Raw genomic sequence first — 23,514 nt, 5'->3', positions numbered from 1 at the left:
ACCTTTCTTGGAGGGGCTACAACTTATCTTATCTATGGTAACCTCGGTCATGCTTACGGAATAGAGTGCCGCATAGAACTCTGTGATAACCTCCAACTCCCAATCTTAGGCTACCCTAATGAAATCTACATTCCATTGAGAGGAGCCACTAGAAAAGACCACAAGGTCGTTGCATCCTTCTCTCGTGCGAGCTCAAAAATGGCAGTGAAGGTGTTTTTGAGGCTTTGTTCACCACACCATTTGTCATACCAAAATCTGACACGAGAACCGTTGCCCACCACAATATGTTCATGTCTCTAGAAGATCTGCCACCCTTTTCTAATGAATTTCCACCCTCATTAGAGCACCATCCTCCCCAAACCTCCCCAAATTGTGAGTCTATAACGGACTTCCATGGGGCCCCCATTTCGTGTTGGTACCACCACAACCATTTACCCAATAGAGCTTGGTTGAACTTCATCAAATTATAAATTCCCAATCCACCTCCAAAAATTGGACTACAGACAATTGACCAATTTACCATATGAAATTTGAACTCTTCCCCCAACCCCCTCTTCGTCAAGTTACGAATCCCCAAACCCCAATACTTGTATTGACAAGTATGCAAATATGTATGGGAAACTGCTTCACTGTTCAATTCTCAAATCTTTCTCTATAAATTTAACCTCAGAAGTTTCTCACAGATAGTTATCCCAAGTTGGTCCATATCACCTAGATATGCTTTGAATGAATTGCAATTTTAATGAATACTAACTCAGTCAATTAATTACGCTTGTTCATTGCACATTAAAAAACTAATTCTTCTATGTCAAAGTTGACAATTTGGGTGGACTACAACGTCAGTAAAATCAGGGCAATGTGAAGATAGCACAAATTCAAGAGCTAAGTCTATTACAAACAAACCAAATAGATTGACTTAACAATGGCAGAAGTGTTGAAACCAGGTACTGAAATTGAGTATCAGCAGAAAAATGGTATAGAAAGAAGTTAATACCTTCTCGAAGCCAAAAAACTTCTACCATGCTCAGTTAATTGCAAAAGTTGAAGAGAAGGCATGGCTGAAGATCAACCTTCCCTTATCAACAAATATCAGCAGCTGTGATAGCTTCCTCTAATCTCCAGGAGCCAAAACTTCTTGAAAATATTAAAAGTAATTCAGGTATGATCATCTGCAGCCAGAATAAAAGCAGTTTAAAAGTTTATGGGAGAGAGAAAGAGATTGAGTAGGAACATTGAATGCATCAAGGTTGTAAGCTCCACATACTGACAGCATTAATAATGTACCATGACAACAAAAATCAGAGAGTTAAATATTGTCTAATCAATCACAAAGTTAGTGCCACCACTTAACTTGAGATTCAGTCAATAAAATGAAGACCGTTTGACAAAGAACCCGTTCATGCATCCAAATATGGTCATAGCAACTGTCAAAACCCAGATTCACCTTTCCTTTTTTATTTAATACTACTTCTTAGACCAGAACTCTTCAGTGGGACCTATCATTAAACTTTGAATTCCAACCATAGTTAAAGGTCTAAAAGGTGCATGAAAAACTGAAAAGCAACCATGTTTTGAACTGTCATGGCCCTAAAATGGAAGAAATAAACACGTGATTGAACCCACTTAGCTTACAAGAAGCACTGAGCCAACGAAATCTTGGGTTTACTTATATTGAATTGAATGGATGAAAATGGCGGAAGTTTAAAAACCAAAATAACTAAAAATGGATAATATGAGTAAATCTTTGAGGAAAAAAATAAAATTCTGTATATTTTCCATTCATTTCCCTCATTTGACATTTAATCACCAGGAATTCAGTATGCAGCCTATGGACAGTTAGCAGTTGATATCAGCCAACTAAAACAAGATTTTTTTTTTATAGGCAATCAAGGAGTTTTATTTGCAAGAAAAGAAAGCATATCCCAAGTACACAGGATGTACACATGAGAAGCTGTTTTTGATAAGTATGTATACATGATAAGTACCTAACTAGAGTTTACAAGCCAACTAAACAAGAATATAGAGACCTCCATTAATTTTCCTCATTTGACATTTAATCGCTAGAAATTCAGTGTGCAGCATATGGACAGGTAGCAGTCAATATCTTTTTTTTTTTTTTTTTTTTATGTCGGGAACCTCTCCAAGGCAGCCCCTTTGGACCTACTCCTGCAGAGTAAACCCTGGTCCCGTGCACCGCACCCTCGGAAGTTTTCCTACACAGAACTGGTTAAATCACTGGCTTTTAACTAGGAGGTATGGCCCCAAAGGATTGTTTGCACCCATGAGGTGTTGAACCTTGGATTTTGAAGGGGGTGATACCCCAAGACCAAAGCCTTCACCACTTGGGCCAACCCCTTGGGGTTTAGCAATCAATACTTGCAAACTAAAACAAGAACATATAGTTCCACAAACGGAAAAGAAGATGATCATGTTAACGTATACAATTTAAGAGTTTATACAATTTAGGGCTTCTCTATTAATATTAGCTGTATAGATATATTACCATGTATATAGGCTAAATTACAGGGATGAATTAGATGTTTTTCCATGTATAGCATTTGACCTACTTTCCTTTGTATAGACATTTTGGGCATATTGGTAATTAAAAGTGGCTGAACTCACAGAGTCAAGTTTTCCAACAAAGTTCTCTGAGCATTCTCGGTTTCTTAGAAATTTGACATGGTATCAAGAGCAGGTACATAGTTTTCCTGCCATTTACGATATTTTTTTTCCTTTCTCGGGTTGGCCTTTCGTATGATTCTCGGTGCCATATTTCTGGTCACTTTCGGCACCTTCTGAGGCTTTCTTGTGAATTTTCGACGCCATCTGAGGTTGTTGCGATTTTGGAGCTGTCTAAGTTGGTTTTTGGAATTTTTTGTGATGCTCAGCGCAGCAACTAGGAATTATTGTTGGTTTCTTGTGCTTTTTGGTTCTTTTCTCACTTTTGGCCAAGTCTTTTTTTTTTTTTTTTTCCTTTGTGGGTTATATTTTTTTCTCAGTGCCCTCTGGATTTTGGCTCACTTTTCTGGTTTGGGATTCACTCTTCGGCGCCATCTAGTTTGGTTTGGTGAGTTACTTCTTTCGGCATCTTTGTTATTATTCTCGGGTTTGGAGTGTTGTCAGCACTCCCTGATTTCAGTGCTTCTTGCAGCAATTTTTTTTTCCGGCTACATCATGTCATCCGATAAAGTAGACTTGTTTCATATTCGGTTTACTGGCAAAATTATTCTGCTTGGGAGTTTCAATTTAAATTATTTGTCAAAGGAAAAGAATTTTGGGGTCATATTGATGGGAGTGTTCCCGCACCTCAAGATGTTGAGACTTTGTCTAAATGGGAAATCAAGGATGCTCGAGTTATGACCTGGATCCTAAGCTCAGTTGAGCCTCACCTTGTTCTCTATCTGAGGCCTTATAAAATTGTCGCTACCATGTGGAATTATCTAAATAAGGTTTACAATCAAGACAACATGGCTCGGCGTTTTCAATTGGAGTATGAGATGACTAATTTCACACAGGAAAGTCTCTCCATTGAGGAATATTTTTCTGGTTTTCAAAATCTTTGGGCTAATTATTCAGATGAGTGCAACTTCAGGCCGGTCGGGTGTGTAGTTACATTTTACACCAATAAATCACAAGTTGACACGTAGGTAATATAATTTCAGATAGCCTAAACTTGCACACAGATAATTTTTTTTTCCAAATCTTTCCCCCTCTCTTTCTCTCTCCCTCTGTCGCTCTCTTTCCCTCTAGAAATTCATTTCAGCCCAAATAGTGACCTGCAACCAAGAATCTTGTTGCGTTGTCTCTCCCTCCCTCCTCCGATTGTTGCTCCTCAAGGTCCAAGAGAGTTGTGGCCATTGACGAGAGATTTGTGAGGGTATTGTCTGCGTTTCTATCTAATTTCATTGCCTTTAAATTTATGTTTGGATGCTGAGAAAAGTATTGTCCTAAAACCTTGATCTTCAGATATCACAGACCTGCCCTAAAACCAACGTCGGTTTCAATTTTCATGTAATATATAATATATATTTTTTTAAATTTTTTTTTTTAATCGTGCGTGGTATTGCAAACCAAGCTTTCCATAAATCAGTTTTGTTAGGGTGCAGAGTGTGTGTGCCCAGTATTGCAAACCAGTTCATTCATCGCAAACCAGAAAAAAATTTAGGAGAGAGGAGAAGAAGAAATTCGAGAGAGAGAAAGGGCTATGCGGGGAGGAGGAAAGATGAAAAGAGAGGGAGGTTTGCCTGGATGCATACCCACCGTAATTTCTATAAATCTATTATGTGCTTGTCTTTTATTGGTGGGTGTAAAAATAAAACTAACACCCGACCGGTTTTCAGGTTTTTCCTATTCAGATATTGTTTATGCTAATGTTCCCGCTGCACATCTCTCTACTATTCAAGCAGTGCATAAAACAAGCAAGAGATCAATTCTTGATGAAGCTCCGTTCTGATTTTGAAACTGCACGTTCTAATCTGATGAATCATCATCCTGTACCATCTCAGGATGCATGTTTGAGTGAAGTTCTTCATGAGGAGCAACGTATTGTAACTCAAGCTGTCATGGAACATTGGGCTAATGTTAGTGCACCTATTTCTATGGCTTATGCAGCACAGGGGAGGAATAAGGGTAGAGACATGCGTGTTGTCCATTGCTTTAGTTGTAAAGTTTTTGGTCATATTGCTCGGGATTGCCCTAAGTTCTGTAACTACTGCAAGAAACAGAGCCATATCATCTCTGCTTGTGCCATTCGACCTAAAAGGAAGCAGGGTATTGCTTATCATGCCTCCATTGGTGCCTCTAATTCTGCTACATTGCCTGATGCCTTGCCGATTGTTCCTATTCTTACTCCTACAGCCTTAGCAAACCCAAACACACTCACTCCTGAAATGGTACAACAGATGATCATTTCTGCTTTTTCTGCTTTTGGGCTCTCAGATAATTATAAAGTTTCTTCTAAGCCATGGTATTTTGACTCTAGAGCCTCTAACCATATGACCAATACTATTGTTCCTCTTTCCAATGTCAGAAATTATGATGGAAATCTAAAAATTCACACCGCTGATGGCAGTTCTCTGCTTATCAGTGTTGTTGGTGATCTTTCATCTTCCTTAACTGATGTTTTTGTGTCTCCTGACCTATCCACAAATCTTATTTCTGTTGGTCAATTGGTTGATAATAATTGTAATGTCAATTTCTCTCATTCTAGTTGTGTTGTGCAGGATCAAGTGTCAGGGGACGACTCTTTCCTCTTCACATTTTTCCTTCCACCATTATTTCTAGTTTTCCTTTACTTTCCTTTGCATGTAATGTTGTTAGTTCTGAAAATAAGATATGGCATAGACGTCTAGGCAACCCAAACTCTAATGTACTTCGTACTTTGTTTAATTCTGGTTTATTAGGAAATAAAGCATGTTCTTCTCTTGATCTTTCTTTTGATTGTACATCATGCAAACTTGGCAAAAGTAAAGTTCTACATTTTCCTCATCATGCATCTCGTACCTCACAATGTTTCGATATTATTCATAGTGATGTTTGGGGAATTGCACCTGTTGTTTCTCATGCGCATTACAAGTACTTTGTTACTTTCATTAATGACTATAGTCGCTTTGCTTGGGTTTACTTCTTACGGACTAAGGCCGAAGTTTTTTCAGTATTTAAGCGCTTTCTTGCACTTCTTGAGACTCAATTCTCTGCCAGCATCAAGGTCTTGCATTCTGATTCTGGTGGCGAATACATGTCTAATGAGTTTCAGAACTTTCTTCAAAGCAAAGGGATCATCTCTTAGCGTTCTTGTCCTTCGACATCACAACAAAATGGTGTTGCTGAGAGGAAAAATCGTCACCTTCTTGATGTGGTAAGAACCCTTTTACTTAAATCATCTGTTCCTCCTCGTTTTTGGTGTAAGGCACTTTCTACTTCGGTTCATTTGATCAATAGCTTTCCCTCTCGTTACATCATGTTTATCCCTTCTTTAAGCTGTTTGGTCACTCTTCTTCATATTCTGATCTTCGAACATTTGGATGTGTTTGTTTTGTGCATCTTCCTGCTCATGAACGACATAAGCTTACTGCTCAATCTGTTAAGTGTGTGCTTTTCTTGGTTATGTTATACCTCAAAAGGGTTACGTTTGTTATGATCCCCATGCTCGTCGTATATGTGTTTCTAGGAATGTGGTTTTCTTTAAAAATCAATATTTCTTTCCATCTCATGCTGAGCTGTCATCTGCATCTTTATCTCTTCTGCCTATCTTTTATGATTCCCCGACAATTGTGAAAAGGTTCAAACCTAGTTTTGTGTATGAAAGACATAGTCGACATGAGTCTGTTCCACTTTGCTTGATCCTACTCCTGCACCTGCTCCTGCTTCTGCTTCCACCACTCTTCGCCGGTCTACTCACCCTTCTCGACCCCCTGATTGGTTGGTATGGTTTCTCTTCCACTGTCTCTCTCGTGGCTACTTTATCCTCTATTTCCATTCCTTCTTCCTACAAACGGGCCATAGAACATGAGTGTTGGCAAAATGCAATGCAAACAAAACTTCAAGCACTTGAGGAGAATCACACTTGGGATATTGTTCCTTGCCCCTTACAGTCAAGCCTATTGGGAGCAAATGGGTTTTCTCTGTAAAGCTTCGTTTTGATGGCTCTTTGGATCGGTTCAAAGCTCGCCTAGTAGCTCTGGGAAACAAACAGGAATATGGGATTGATTATGAGGAGACATTTGCTCATGTTGCCAAAATGACCACAGCTCAAACTATCTTAGCTATTGCCGCTTCACAGTCGTGGCAACTATATCAAATGGATGTAAAGAACGCCTTTCTTCATGATGATCTCCAAGAAGAGATCTACATGAAGCTTCCCTCTGGTATGATTACTTCTTCTCCTCATAATGTCTGTAAGCTAAGGCATTCTCTGTATGGGCTCAAGCAAGCTCCCCGGGCTTGGTTTGAGAAGTTTCACAGTACACTTCTTACCTTCAGTTTTACACAAAGTCAGTATGATTCTTCTCTCTTCTTCCACAAGTCTGCATCGGGTATAGTCCTTCTCTTGATTTATGTGGATGATATTATCATTACTGGCACTGACTGTGGTTTGATTACTAAGCTTCAGCAGCTTTTGCATGCGACTTTCCATATGAAAGATCTTAGCCAGCTCACATACTTCTTAGGACTGGAAGTACATCATCAGGCCAATGGTATTTTATTAAACCAGCATAAGTATATTCAAGGTCTTATTACCTTGGCTAGTTTGGAGAACACTTCTACTGTTGATACTCCTATGGAGGAAAATGTCAAATACAGGAAAGATGATGGGGACCTTCTGGATGATCCTACTCTCTATCGGCGCCTGGTTTGGAGTCTCATCTACTTGACCTCTACTCGCCCTGATATCTCCTATGCCGTTCATCAAGTCAGTCATGTTATGTCCTCTCCTCGGCATCTCCATCTTACTGCAGTTCGACGCATCATCCGCTATCTTCGAGGTTCTCCTGCTCGTAAGTTATTCTTTCCTACAGGATCATCTCTTCAACTTGTGGCCTATAGTGATGCTAATAGGGCTAAGTGTCCAAATACACGTCGATCTACTCCGGGTTGGTGTATGTTTTTAAGTGATGCCTTAATTTCTTAGAGATGTAAGAAATAAGATCGTGTTTCTAAATCCTCAACTGAGGCCGAGTATCGTGTCATATCTACTACTTGTTCTGAGATTATATGGCTAAACGGTCTTCTTGAGGAGCTTGAGTTTCCTCAGACTACTTCTACCCCTCTTCATGCTGATAACACTAGTGCTATTCAGATTGCCACCAATCCCATTTCCATGAACACACCAAACACATTGAGGTTGATTGTCATTCTATCCGAGATACCTTGGAGAGTCGATTGATATCTCTTCCTTACATTTCTTCGGATCTCCAAGTGGCCAATGTCTTCACCAAAGCAATGACTCGACAGCGGCATCAATTTTTGGTTGGCAAATTGTTGTTGGTTGACTTACCAGCATCAATTTGAAGGGGATTGTTAACGTATACAATTTAAGAGTTTATACAATTTAGGACTTCTCTATTAATATTAGCTGTATAGATATATTACCATGTATATAGGCTAAATAACATGGATCAGTTAGATGTTTTTCCGTGTATAGCATTTGACCTACTTTCCTTTGTATAGACATTTTGGGCATACTAATAATTAAAAGTGGTTGAACTCACAGAGTCAAGTTTTCCAACAAAGTTCTCTAAGCATTCTCAGTTTCTTAGCAATTTGACATATCAAGCTATATCACAAAGGATATCACACTATGATGATACGATAATAAGTAGATCATGTATATGGATAACATAAATGAGACAAAAACTGTCAACTACATAGACGACACTAGATGGCATTAAATTTGCAATGTGAGCTCTCAAGGTACCACAAACTATAACATCCCCATCCCATATTGGGAAAAGGAATAACTCACACAAACTGGATAAGTTAAAAAGGTAGTCATGAGTGCTAAAGTCCCACATTGGCTACTTACCAAATGCTAAGTCTCAGTGGCTTCTAATTGACTAATCCAAACTAGGCAAAAACCCAATTACACAGGTCATATACAAGAGGAGGAACCTAGTTTAGAAAAGGAGGGAGACATAGATACAAGGAATTCATGAACATTGAGACCATTAAAATCAATAACTATTGCCCAAAGAAATAATTTTTTAATAAATAAACTTCTCTCTAGCTGGTTAGGAGATCAACCACCCTCCCCAGCATTATCCATGCCATTCCAACCCAGCTGAAAAAATCATACCACAACCCTGGCTACCTCACAATGAAGAAGCAAATGCTCAGTTGTTTTGGCACTTTTCCTGCACGTGCAACACCAGTCAATTACCATGATACACCCTTTTCATAGTTTTTCCATTGCCAATATCCTCCCCAATGATGCAGTCCATACATAGAAAGCAACCTTTTGAGAGGCCTTTGTCTTCCAAATGTTCTTCCCAAGGACAAAATTGTTTTCTTGATCAATAACGAACCTATAGAAGGAATGGACAGAAAATTTTCCTTTTTCGGATGGAACCCACCACATATTATCTACCTCTTGATTTCTTACCCCATGAAATACAATAGGCTGAAGAAATCTGCAAAGAACCCAACTTCCCAATCATGAGCAGCTCTAATAAAGTTAACATTCCACTGAAGAGAACCACCCGAAATCTCCATAACCTCTGCAACCGAAGCCTCTTGTCTACACGCAATTCTATATACAATCAGAAAGGTGTCCTTAAGGGCCCTAACTCCATGCCAAATGTCATGCCAAAATCTAATCCTGGACCCATCTCCCACCATAAATCTTGTGTGTCGATAAAATACTCCATCTTCTAATGTTTTTCCACCATTCAACACCATAAACCCTTGCACCTCCATGGAGCACCATTGTCCCAAAGAACCACCATATTTAGAATCAATCACATCCTTACAAAAGGACTCCCTCTCATTGTGATGGTGCCACACCATTTCTTGAGAAGCGCCCAATTGAACATCCTTAGATTCTGAATTCCCAACCCACCACCTGAGATCTGAGATCGGACAACATATATTGTCCCAATTGACTAGGTGAAATTTAAACTCTCCACCCAATCCACTCCAAAGGATTACACAAACCTTTAAATGGAGAATGCTGTTAACCATGCTCCATCACATGTAAAAGCCACTGAGAGGCATAATTTTGGGAGGCTGAAGATTCCAATTTAGAACCAACAAACGAGCATCGCATAAGGTTCGTGTGCTTAAAGATTGTCATTGGCAGCAATCATTCATAGCATGTATGGAATATATATAGCTTCGTCAATAACCAAGGCATTATGAAACAACATGAACAATTTTTTTTTTTATCAGTAAAAAAATAAAAATAAAAATAAAATAAAAAACATGAACAATTAAAGACAATAAGAACAATAAACTAGCCATCAGAGATAATATTTCCAAGTCAAGTTCGCCTAATGAATGATAGAGAGGACAGAATATAATGGATAGAGCAGCATGTACCAAAGACCAGAATACCCCATTGCAACATGTGGCATCTCAAATTTTCAGACCATAAGTAGAGGACACCTGAAAGAGATCATCATACGTCTTGATTCAGTTGCCCATATTGAAGAAGTCAAGCTAGACTAGGATAAAGATAATCTTTACTATATGGAATGCTTCCTCAGGGAAGACCCTTGCATTAGACAACCCAAGAAAACACCAGATCATTGTCATGGATTGGTGATGCGTGTCCAAAAAGAGTGGGAAGTCTGTTGATCATCTACTACTTCACAGTGAGATTGCTACGTCCTAGGAATGACTTCTTTGCTAGAGTGGGACTAGATTGGGTAATGCCAAAAAGGATGAATGATCTTCTAGCAACTTGGAGAGGTTTTCAAGTAATTCACAAATTGCAGCAATCAAGAAAATGGTCCTGTTATGCCTATGATGGTGCCTTTGGAGGGAGAAGAACGAAAGAAGCTTTGATGATCGTGAGCGGTCAATGGATGAGCTCAGAATTTTCTTTACTTTACACCATTGGTCGATTGTATTTGGTTTTAATGGTGTGAACTTTCATAAGTTCTTGTATTACTGGATTATCATGCATAGGTGACACTCCTATGCATGTCCCGTGTACTTGGGCTCTTGCCTATTCTTATTTTCCATAAAATTCTATTTGCCAATAAAAAAAAAAAAAAAAAAGTAAAGAAGAGTGCATTCAATGGCCGTACTGAAGAAGTAAGTTAGACTTACACTAGAGGACGGTGTGCACAAACAATCCCTTTCCCCCCACCACACCCTATCTGTTTCGTGCACACTTATTTGCATCAATGTAATTCATCTTATTTGCATCAATGTAATTCATCACAATACTTAAATGCTAAAATAGCCATTAGCATCTTCACCATCATAACAGTTGGATGAGTGGAATGCACTTGTTTCCCCCACTCCAAGTTTCTATAAGTCTAAAATAAGTTGATACATGGTTTTTCGTATAGTTTCTATAAGTCTAAAAAGTTTCTCAAATTTTTCGTCTAGTTTGTATGGTTTGTCCCAAAACTTAAATTGCTACACTTATCAAGACATTTCAGGATGCATTACCCAAATTAGAAATCCTATGCAATTCCTTAAATGTTCATAGAGATTAGTTGGGTGCTCAAAAGCATAACACCCTTCTTTTATGATTAAAAAGGCCAAACACTTCATTAGGAAAAAGGAATGCTATAATTGATACAGGAATTTCAATCAGATCATTCTGTTTTTTCCTACATCCAATCCACTGAAAAAGGAAATTTCCCATGCCAATTATATATCATACAACGAAAGTGGGTTTTACACATGGTGCCTGCACTGTGTGACTCTGGGCACATTACATGTCGTTCTTGTGTCGCATGGCTTACTATGGCTTTTACTCTTCTTTTTTTGTGTGTGTCATGCTTATCTTCCCCATTAAAACATCCAATTGTAATTAAAAAACAAATCCAATGGACTTAAAATCAGATCATGATGAACTAAATCTAAGTTGAAATGCATTATATCACAGTAAGATAAGCATATATATCACACCACTGGCACAAAACCAGACAAAACCTTCATGCAATTCTTCTTCATCACATCTTCCACTCTATGATATTGGATATAAAACCATATCATGGTGAAATTCTATACCTTAAAGAATGCTCTGACTAAGTTTATACATTACTCCTGCATACATGGGCTATGCCTATTATTCAAAAACGAATTAGTTATTACTTGTCAATAAAACTTTAGGCATTACTAGATTCCCATCACAGCATGAAGCAATATATAACCATTGTCATAAAACCTGATAAATCCTTTGAAGGAAATTGCACGTCGAAGTATATAATTTGGAAAAGGCTATTTTTATGTGAGTATTTACTTCTCAAGTACCTCTTTCCTTCTGGAAAATTATTAGGTACTCCCATAGTATGGATGGCATGGTACTCTCGTCTTACCACAACATGGAGTAAGGATGGCGTGAGTACTCTATCAGCGTAATTATTGTAAGAAGTGCACAAGATATTACTTCATTTTTGTTTTCCTTTTTTGCGTGTATGTTTTTTGAATATTCATTGTTAATTAAGCTGCGCGTCGCACCCGCTTGCCTAGCCTATGTCATATACAAGATAAAAAAATAACTTCAACAACCTAGCAAATATAATTTCAACAATATAGATCACCATGCAAGAACATTATCCATAAAAGTAATAGCACAATACTTGAAAAAGAGGAATTCAATCTACAGTCCTTAAAAGAGGTATTCAATTCCGGAGTCCAAAGGAATTTCGAGTTCCACAAGGCACAAAGTAAACTATTTCCTGTACCTCATAATTAGCAAGAAACAGAAACGCAGCCATAAGAAATGGAGCTCCTTATCTTCTGTCTCACTCCCATCTGCCAGTCTAAGCCCAGCGTCTAAGACAATGAATCAGGCGGATACAAAGATCTTCCGCGGAAGGGACGATCTAGAACCCTAGTATTTTTAAATCCAAGTTAACCGTATGAATGGCCGAAGAACAACCAAACTCCGAATCGAAGAGCAGAGGAAGAGAGAGAAAGAGAGCGAGTTGTACGAGTTTATAGCAAATGGTTTAATGACGAGGGTGGTGACGAGAAAACGTAACTAGGATACTTTTTCTAAAGAAAAATATTTACATTTTCATTTTGACATTTAATATATTTTATTACGTTTTAATTTTTTTTTGTTATTTAATAGTTAAAGAAGTGATTATAAATATATTAATATTTTTTATTTTTTTAAAATATTTTAAAATGATAAAAAAATTAAAAAATAAAAGAAAATAATTTTTGCTTAGTGGTCACAAGTAACGATCTACTCTTAGGCAGAGTAGTACTGTTCTTTTCCAAATTTTGTAGTTGAACAAAGATTTTTTTTTGCTTGTTTTTATTTCAACCTTTCAGTGCCGGTAAAGCTTGCATTAATTATTTTCATAAAATAATTTATAAAAATGTCTTCAATTTAAAACATAATTATATAAAGAATTATTTATATAATTATGTGTATTATTACTCTTAAAAAAATATAAGAATAAAATCCTATTTATTTTTTATATTTAATCATATACATTGATGTGATATATTTTTAATAACTTTATATAATTAAAGTTATTAAACTTTAATATAAAATAAGTTAAAATATTTACATATCATTAAAAATAATAAAACTTAAGATGAATAATATTTCTTAATGATTAGGAAAAAAAAGAATAATATTTCTTAAAACATTACACTTGCCTTACATACTCATGTTATAAGGAAAATGATATAACCACAACTCTTTTATAATTATTTTATCACTTACTTCAAATCAACTAATGTAGTTATACAATTTTATTAAAAAATATTTTTATTTTTACATAATTATTCTTCATTTTAAATAGAGTTATAAAATAATTATCGACTAATTATAAGTTTATTATTTTTTCATTTGAAATTTGTGCATTGCTCGTTCATAGATGTCCAAGAAGTGCTACGTCAACAAAGTCAACTGCTTCTCAATGTTCAGAGTAGCTAAAAGGGTTTCGGAGGAAATCAGGATGCTTTTTTTATTATTTGTATCTATTTTTCTAAATAATATTAAATGCTGTACGTGCTAGGTATTTCAAAGTACCATGTCTAATCTTCTGATTAGAGTTACAGGGATAATCAAATCAAAATTAGTGGACTTAAACATGAAAAGAGACAAAACAAAGTGATAGGATTATTATTATTTATTATTTATTTATTACTTATATATTTATTTTATTATTATTATTTTAAATTTTTTTTAACATCTTCAATTATTAAGAAAAAAAAAAAAAAAAAGAGGTAAATGGATAGGAGATACTAACCTATCTTTATCCAAACAAGATGAGACGAACGTAGGACAGCCACGCGGGCGAGTTGCCTGCTGGTCGAGCGCGCTTGCCGATGGCATGACGTTTGATTGCGCGCAGTACTTGGTAACAACCCCTTGGGATGTGCAGTACCCCTGCGCTGAGCTGAGTTGAGAACTTGAGGGCCTTTGCTTTTCTTCGCGTGGAGGATTGGTCAGCGTAGGTAGGCCCCAACACGTTCGGGTCAGTCTTATCCTCTTTACCCCAAGGAGCACATCAAATTGCCCTATCTTTCAAAAGTGACCCCAAAAGTTTCTCATTTTTTTTACTTTTGCGTACGACCCTCAGTTTCTCATTTTTGTTGTTTTTCAATGTATTTGTGTCATATTCCAACCACATCACCTTCTGCAATGTTGATTTCTATCTTTCCACACTACGAATGTAATCTCATGTATGGCATATACAGCCATGCAGGCAGTCACGGAAAAAATAAAAAAGGGCACCCCTCAAAGTTAGGGGTCGTTCACAAGGACCACCAAGAAGTTGCAGTGACAATGTGCAGAGGGACATGAACAGGCCCAGTTTAGATATACAAAACTATTTCATCTTATCTCATCTCATTATTATAACTTTTTTAAACTCTTACATAAAATATAATAAACAATTTAACTTTTTCAAATTCTTAAATAAAAATTATATTAAAAAATTATATTCTAACAATATTTTATTTAACTTTCAACAAAACATCTCATCTCATCCTATCTGAACTGTGTAACCAAACAAGACCTAGGGGAAAAATGATCATGTAGAGTCTTTCAGCTGAAAGCTTATAAGGAACATGCCAGATGAAAATCATGTCATCACTCAAATTCAGAAAGATGTAGTTCGAATTCAATAGCCCATGGTTTCGTATGTACAAGCCTCTTAAATCACTTGAAAAACAATCACATAATTTAACTCAATATTTGCTCTAGACTCCACATCTTAACATTTTCTACAGTTGCCTTTTAACATTTAAAAAAAAAGGTAAAAAATCAGGTATGGCAATGCAAAAAGAAAGATTAAACAAGCTGTTATCACTGTCAAACAAAAATACCAAAAAGCATATTTCCTTCCCAAACTAATTGATACGAGAAAGAAGACAATTTCCAATGCATCGAGGTGGCCGCCGCTGTAGGTGCTGAACATAAAATCTCATAACCCCAAGCTACTTAATTTGGGGCCTTGATAGTTTACAGCAAGTGTTTCTGCTTTGCATTCAATGACGTTCATTCGTTGTATCCATGCTTTATGTCTGTTCCATAACAAGGTTCTAACACAGTATTCAGGAGTCCAATAGGGAAAGATGTAAGGGAACAAAATAAGCACAGGTTAAAACTTCCTTCAAGAGTAAAACATCATTTAAAACAAAGGGAAAACAAAATTTTTGTTAAAGAAAGGAACATGTGGAGCATGTATAAGGTAAATGATAACCATGATGAAGATTGCAGCTGCCTCCAAAATGAACTGCTTCTATTTCAATTCACAATTGCAAAAATTAAGGTTACAATATTAAACTTTAGACAAACATTTAAGGGGAATAGTCATCCTGTCCTATTTAATGTATAGTTCTAGGCTTTTTTGATATATAGTCGAAGTCCTTGATCAAGGAGAAGAATATTTCCTAAGCTACAAGATAAAATCTGAATCTATTTACACCAAACCTGCTGCAAGATATGGTTCAAAATAAAAAGTGCAAACAAGCTTATATCTAACCATCTGGTCACCACCAATAAGTCAACTCAGTTTTCCATTTTACACTTCACAGAAAGGTATTTGTAGATTACTGGCACCTGCTCATGGAATTAATATCGGTGTACTACCCAAAAATTAGATTGAAATTTGATATATTTAGGGTACTGTTCTAATAGATGGATGTTTGATTTGAAAAGATTTCATTTCTCCAGAACTCCTTGTACTAGGTAATCACCATCATCAATCACTCCCTGTCAATAAAATAAGAACTTTGTGTCTCTTCACAAAAGGTTTACTATGCCAATTTAGGAAAAACAGAAAAGCAAAGGAGGAACTTGAAAATAGCCAGAAAGCAAAAGGTATGGTCTTTTCTTTTCTTTCTTTCCTTTTTCTTTTAAGTAGAAGGGCTGCTCTTGTTGATTTATACTTTGCTACATATATAAAGCATTTTAACCAGGTCATAGTCCAGTACTAATTTCATTATACCAACACAAATTAAGTATTTATTTCCTCTCTTTCTTTCCTGTTTCCAGAAAGTCATCAGTTGCCAGAAACAAATTATTAGAATCTTCCTGAGCCTCACTTCAATTCATCTTTGACCACAAAAATATTTGATGAATGTCAGGGTGAGCCTGATTAGATTGGCAGTTAGGATAATATCATGGGTAGGGCCCGTCAGATTGTGGGGTACACTCCACATACGAACCATTTGGCTAAGCATTCTCAGAGTTCCAATATACCAAGTACATAAAAATATACTCATATTAGCAATCTCAAACGGTACCTTTCATCGAAGGCTTGTCATATTTATCTTTCCTCTCATCATCATTCTTCCATGCACCATCATCATCATCATCATCGGCGCCCATGTCATCCCTTCCATCATTTCCTATATCACTTTCACTAGCTGTCTCCCACTCAGAATCGTCAGTATCTTGGCCATAGATGTCACCAGCATCACCCTCACAGTGGACACCCCCATGTTTGATAGCTGCCTCCCTAAATAACCAAGCAGCACGCATCTGCTTCTTCACTAATCGCTCAGCATAGTCAGGAACCCTATTTTGCCTTAATGAGAGATCAGGGTCATTTGATTGAGAACATTCATTTATAAACAAAATGGCATCCAATAAGCTCTCCTTAGCTAAGCCTAGCATGTCATATGCCTGAGCTCTTCTCCACAGACTTTTGGCATGACGGTTAAGAGGGTTGTGTAGACAAAGAGCACGTGTAGCATCACTTATGGCAGCCAGGGGTTGTTGCAACAGAAGATGACACTGAGCTCGATTACTGTACAAAACCACTCTCTCTTTTTTGGATCTCACTGGGCACAATGCCAATGCTTCTGAGTATTTTAACGCTGCTCCAGATATATTTCCTGATGAAAAAAGGGAATTCCCTTCAAGCTTGACCACTAGTGCTGCTGCCTGTTTAATGTGGAGATCCTCTTTTGGCATGCTTTTTTCCCATTTCAGTCTCTGCCTCGAATTTAGTAGTTCCTCGATCTGTTCTTTTGTGCGGTTGCTGAGAGAGTTACGTCCAGTCCCTTGTGATTGAATGCATTCCTGAAGAACATTTAAAATGGAATCACCGAGCTTCTTGTGATCACCTAGAACTGATATCTCTGCTAGGTCTACAAGTGCTGGTACTGCCTTATCGATCACCTGAAAAAGAAATTGGGAAGGCATAAAACAGGTAATAGCTGAGTCCATACTTAGAATGAGAAAAAATCAAAAGTAGGTTGCTTTCTTCCTAAGAAGACAATCTATCTTGGTGTTCACCTAATCATATCTCAACAAGATGATATGATTGGCAAAAGCAATGCCAAGCAAACCATATTACATTTTGAATGAAAAAGGTCCTGAAATGTAGAGTGTGCCGTTGTTTACAGCATTTGAGGCAGAAGAAACCTAAAATAATGTCACCAACAACAGGTCCTAGTATAAAATAACAAGGTGAGTGTTTCGATATTGAGTTTCTCAAAGAAAAATTATATGTTCAATAAAATAAAACTGAAAAAGGAGCCTATAATGAAGTAAAGTTTCTTGTAGGCCTGAAGTAGGTGAGATGCAAACATTAACCATGCATGTCTCTATATCAAAACAGTCTTCAATTCATCAAGAGACAAGAATGGATGATGGAAATATTCAATATGTTGCCTGACTGAATTATGAGCTATTCCTCAAGATACTTATTAGCATGGCAGCATGTTTTTCACCTTTAATCATACAATCTAAATTCAACAAGCAAGCAACAGATGTGAACACAAGGAAACAAAAGGCTATGAGGTTGAAAAGAAGCTTATATCAGGCACATGTTGTAGACATATGGTGAGCCTTAAGGTGAAAGGAAAATGTCTAACAAAATTTTTATACTCTTGTTGTGAGCATAGAATTGAACCTGAAGGTTCAATGCAAAACCTCAAAAGCCACTGAAATCATAAGTCAGGAGTTGCCTCAGGCACTATGTTAAGAAGCAAATTATTAAACACATTTAACAGTTGTATCATAAACTAAAAGATAACCTACAAATCCACTGTACAACTTTTTGATGGTCAAGCCGATATGAGCTCCTCTCAACCACAAGATTGCTTGTCTATGAAAGAATTAGATCATGTTTTTGGTTAAAGAGCCGGTATAGATGAAGATCTACCCTGCAATGCCATAGCAGGTGGTCATACCTGCTTTTACAGCTGGAACTTAAATTGAAATTTGAGTAGATCCACTAGATCTAACTTTCATCATTCAATATGCACAACGAGGGTAACATGTAGTGCTGAGGTTTATGTATACAACCATTACATCAAACAAAATCTAAATTTGACTATGGTGATGTTCAAATCTTAGTCACCTCATTGTATATGAGAACTAAAGATGCGCCTGTTCAAAAAAAAATTCAGGGCCCGTTTGGATACAAAGGTGAGATGAAATCATCTCATCTCATCTCATCTAATTTCAACTAATAATCTCACTACTATTCACAAACCATCTCATCTCATCTCATCTCACTATCCAAACGGGCCCTCAAAGAGCTTGACCGGCTCGCATCACACGTGCTAAGGGTACCTAGCGAAGTTATAGGAACCCATATGTGAACGGCTTTCCAAGTAAACAGAATAACTTATAGTGAGAAAAGAATAACACACAACACAATGATGCTGAAAACTTCCAAGCCTTCAAAATGCTTTATATATCGTACTTTTTAGGTCTATAACATCCACGATAAAAATTGAATTCAAACATCATATGTGAAATTTTTCAACATAATGATTTGGCAAAATAGAAGTTAATATAAAACTTAGGTGGACATCTGCATCTAAAATTTATGAGAGCAGTCATTATTTTACTCGAGCATATAAGGACAAAACTTAGGACGATAAATATTAAGCACACAAGGGCAAAAGCAAAGCTAAACAATCCACATTGGAGAAAAAGAAAAGGCAGCACAATATGTAGTAACCAAATAAGGCAATCAATAGCCACATACCTTATGACATGTACTTGGGTCTTGTAGTAACCAAAGAAGGCAATCAATAGCCATATATTGCCAATCATCTGATGATCGAGCAATATTGCACAATGCTTCAATGATGCCAGGACAGCTAGCAACAGGCCCCTACCCAGCTTATGATGACAGATTGTTCTTAACAAACCAATACCCGCAGGTGAGTTTTCATTAACAAGTCCACCCCACATGCCTGGTAGCTTTATTAAGAATTCAGGCTTACATACACTAGGAAGAAACTCAGGTTTAAAAGCAAAGCAATTAATGAGCTGAAGGGACCAACACTGTAACTGGCTAGCCCATTCCTCCGCCTTCCTGGACTCCATTTCAACACCACCCATGCCACGTGTAAGCAGATCACAGTGATAGCTTAGCCTTCTATCGACATATTGGTAAAAATGCGAGTAAACTATTTCCAGGGAGCTCATCGCTAGTTGAATGGAAAGCTCAAGTATCTCACCATGACTTGCTACAGCAGAAAATGTGCTGGAATATGTAGCCAAGTGCCCTAAAGCTCGAACTGCTACTCTTTGTTCAACCCAAGTCAGCCTACCTCTCAGAAGTTCAACTAGGGGAGGGATCACTCCAGCATGAACAGAACTTTCCGCAAATTCTTCCATGTTCATGGTATAAGATCCAATTACATGAGCAGCATAATAAGGAATATATATGTTTTGGTCATGAGAAAGCCAGCGGCGATTTTTTAGGCCCTTCCATATGAGTTCAGCCATGCATTCAAATATTCCCAACTCAATGAACTCCGGGTCATTTGGATGTGCCATAGCAGTGTTCCAAAGACCACTGATTGGGAGAACCTGACCATCATCATCCTGCGAAGGAAGTTCTCTAAAAAACTTCAGTATACTTGCTCTGCGCTTGCTCGGATTCCCTTCTTTCATGACACAGAAGAAGCATCCTGGGTACGGGCAGTCAGATGATACTTTATCCATGCTCATTCATTTATTTGACTAGTTAGTTCCTCATCGACCACCTGAACTGAATAAGTGCTTCAACACTGCATATAGATGAAATATTGGATTAGCTTATTGCAGAATGTCAGCTGCCAACCAAAATCAATAAACCATCCAACTGCTACAACTGTAAGCTCCATTAACATTTTGTGGCAAGAGAACATACCGCAGCCACTGAAACAAGGATTAAGGATTCTTTCATTGGAACTTGACCACAATAGTACTCATGAATACAGATCACTGTCCTATATCATGTATAACCAATATTTTGCGAACCAATCTACAGGTTTGGATAAAACATTAACTTTTACTATTTTATTAGGAAAAACACAAGTTAGTTTTTTACTTAACAAAAAAAACACAAAAGTTAGTTTTTGCTGGCTTGCTCTTATTCAAATTATATTCATTCTAAATAATTGCCTGATTTTCTAGATGCATACAGCCGCACAACTTTACATACAGGTTCCGATGCATATTGCCTAACACTAATAATTCTCAGAAATACAGATTGTAGGTGCAGAGAGTTAGCCATACCAACAAATTACATTCATTATTTTGAGACAGAAAAAAATTTAACAGCTCGCTAACTATGCAAACCACAAGGAAAATTAGTGGACTGTGCGAGTTATGTTTTATTATTATTATAACTGAATCCATGGAAACAACAGAAAATCAAAAAAGAAAAACAGATCAAACCCATATATGATATGACGCACAAAAAACTGAATCAATTCGATATTCATGCACTGCAAACAAGTTAAAAATTAATGTCCAAGAGCCCAATTTGCAAAATGCCGAAGCAACAGCATCCTACCTTAAAAAAAGATATATTTTCTTTAACGAATTTCTGATTTCGTGCATCTTTACCAGTTCAACGAACAAGAAAATTAAAACAGAAAACAAGAGTATATGATATAGCCGCATCTATAAAGACGGACAAATAATTCACAATAGCGTTCTGACAACAGAATACTCGAAATAATTGAAAACCCAAGAAAATAGAGGTGACCACTCTAGTGCTAAAAAACAGTACCACCTAAGCTACATTTTTAACCTCAATTAGATCTAAATGATGAATCATCAATCTATGCAAATAAGTAAAAAGAATAAATAGATAAATCAAGTTCTTTTTAAATAAGATCCAAAAGCCAGGCTACCCAAATCACAGTAAAATTCAACCCACAACTGAAAATAATTAAAAATAAAAATGAACCTCGAGTATAAACAGCGAGACAAATTTAAATAGCAAAACACATGTGAAACCGAAAACAAAAGAAGAAAAACAGAGACAGATTGTGAAACAAAAAAGTAGATACCTCGGACGAACCCGCTTCGTACAGACGAAAACAACGGTAGAAGAATGAACTAAAAGAAATTCCTTAGCCAAACCGATGAAGAGAAAAGAAAAAGGAAAAAAAGAAGAGCTTTTCTAGATTATTCTCGGATGCTTGAAAGCAGACTATATTTTCGTTTCTGCGATAGAGGGAGTGAGTCTCTTCTGCTAGTTATGCTGCAGTCGCCGAACGGACATGGAACTAAAGACCAAAGAGAGCATAAAAGACCAAAGAGAAAGAGAGAGAAAGGAGCGGGCAGTGGTGGTGCCTCCCTGTCCAAACATATAACGGTGTTTTGTGTCTTCGGGTTTTGATTCTGACAGCCTGAGAAGATCCCCACTATGAAATTTGGCAAATTGCACACTATTTTTTTAAAAGTTTAAACTTTCAACCCCACACCGAAACGTTCAATTTATGAAGTTTCCCAAAAGAACGAATCCATTTTTCCCACGCGCTACCTCCGTCAACTGCAGTCACGCTAGGCTGGGGACAAGCCACGCCAGGCTTTCGGACACTTTAACCTGGTTTACTTTCATCATTAAAATTTCAAGTTTTAAAAAAATTTTATCCGTCATTATAATTTTTTTAAATTTTTATATAAAATAAAATAAATAATTTAATATTTTAAAATAAAAATAATATTAAAAAATATATTTTAATAATATTTTATTTAATTTTTTAACTTTAATCTCAACTCAATTTATCTTAATAATTTCTTAACATTTTATTTTATTAACTTCTTTCTTTTTAATTTAAATTTCAAAGTTTAAAATTTTCACCATTTTAATAATTAACACATCACTTATTATAATTATAAATAGCATTTTTCTTATGTAATTTGAGACATTTTATTATTACAAATGTGTTATATTAAGGTTGATGATTATATTTAAATAGTGATTATTTTAATAACAGTTTATTAATTTTTTTTATCTATTAATTCCCACCACTTTCATAAATTCAAAGCAAAACACACACCTCTATTTCAAAGGTATGATTTCAAATTGTTACGTAGAATTTCATATGCAATATAGTCCGGTAGAAATAATGGAATTAATTAAATAAGGAAAAATGGATTAGATAAAAAGTTTACGATAGCCCATAAATTTTAATATCAAACATCTTTTTACAATCGAGAAAAAATATAAACGCATTATAAGAATATTTCAATATTTAATATTGAGATCTATATTATTTGCAAATCACATTTAGGCCTCATTTGGATACAAAAACACTCTAAATCAATCTCATATCATATCATCATCATAATTTTTTTAAATTTTCATTCAAAATATAATAAATAATTTAATTTTTTCAAATCTCAAAACAATAATAATATTAAAAAATAATATTCTAATAATATTTTATTCAATTTATTTAAAACTATCACATTTCATCTCATCTCACTATCCAAACGAGATTTTAATTTTTTGAATCTACACTGCATTTATACAAAAGCAAGAAATTTATTAGATACCTTAGAAAAACAAATAACATTGTATTTTCATCTTAACATAAAATATCATAATAATTTAAAATCAGACGAGAGAATCACGCATCCATACTTTAAATTTATTTATAATTTTATTTATTTATTATGAATTATAAAAAATTAATAAGATTACAAAAAAAAATATGAGTGAGAGCGCGTGTGAAGAAATAGTTTTGAAAATGAAAGTGAAGGTTTTTTTGAGGAAGAGTGGACTGGACCAGCTTCATAATACTGCTATTATAATTGCGATCACAGTGTGCGATTTCCCCTTTATTTTCTCTTTGGGGTATGGGTGGGTTGGTCCCAGTTTCTTACACGCCTGTTTTCTTTCTTTTTCTCATTGGTTTGAATTGGAGACACCCAAAATTACATAACAGTCCCCATACTTCTTGTCTAATGACATTCAATATCTTAAGCATAGTTTCGAACAGTAGTAGTGTTAGATACAAGTTTTAAATAAAGAGTTAATCTTATAATTAGTCGGGCTGACCTCCACCAAAAAATAGCAATTTAATTCCATGTAAACATTCCATTTACACTACAATGAGACTGTATACAAGAAAAAATTCAGCTCTCACACTCATTTCTCTCTATCTCAGTTCTCT

General features: G+C 36.2%; 2 protein-coding genes across 3 annotated transcripts in view; both read right to left on the bottom strand.

The window, feature by feature from the left end:
• The window catches only part of LOC121252936 (ABC transporter D family member 1-like), a 38,603-nt gene extending 25,964 nt beyond the window's left edge, over positions 1 to 12,639 (bottom strand). Inside the window, exons 1-2 of one of the 2 annotated variants that reach the window (XR_005938307.1) lie at positions 12,363 to 12,639; positions 995 to 1,169 (exon numbers count right to left, since the gene is read on the bottom strand). Coding sequence is in view for 1 of the 2 variants with exons in the window: in XM_041152791.1 (XP_041008725.1) it covers positions 995 to 1,056 (62 nt within the window). In the remaining variant the exon portion in view is untranslated. The remainder of the gene's footprint in view (positions 1 to 994; positions 1,170 to 12,362) is intronic. The other variant, XM_041152791.1, reaches the window with a different exon arrangement.
• A 2,092-nt stretch (positions 12,640 to 14,731) lies between these two features.
• On the bottom strand, positions 14,732 to 21,772 carry LOC121252935. The gene is given in 5 exon segments (XM_041152790.1): positions 14,732 to 15,186; positions 16,393 to 17,272; positions 19,095 to 19,225; positions 19,228 to 20,127; positions 21,400 to 21,772. Coding segments are annotated over 4 exon segments (1,896 nt in total). The 5' UTR covers positions 20,069 to 20,127; positions 21,400 to 21,772; the 3' UTR covers positions 14,732 to 15,142.
• Between the last annotated feature and the right edge of the window lie 1,742 nt (positions 21,773 to 23,514).

Source organism: Juglans microcarpa x Juglans regia, chromosome 2S (assembly GCF_004785595.1).
Source record: "Juglans microcarpa x Juglans regia isolate MS1-56 chromosome 2S, Jm3101_v1.0, whole genome shotgun sequence".
Lineage (NCBI taxonomy): Eukaryota > Viridiplantae > Streptophyta > Magnoliopsida > Fagales > Juglandaceae > Juglans > Juglans microcarpa x Juglans regia.
Note: the sequence above shows the minus strand (reverse complement) of the source record. Positions and strands in the feature narration are given on the sequence as shown.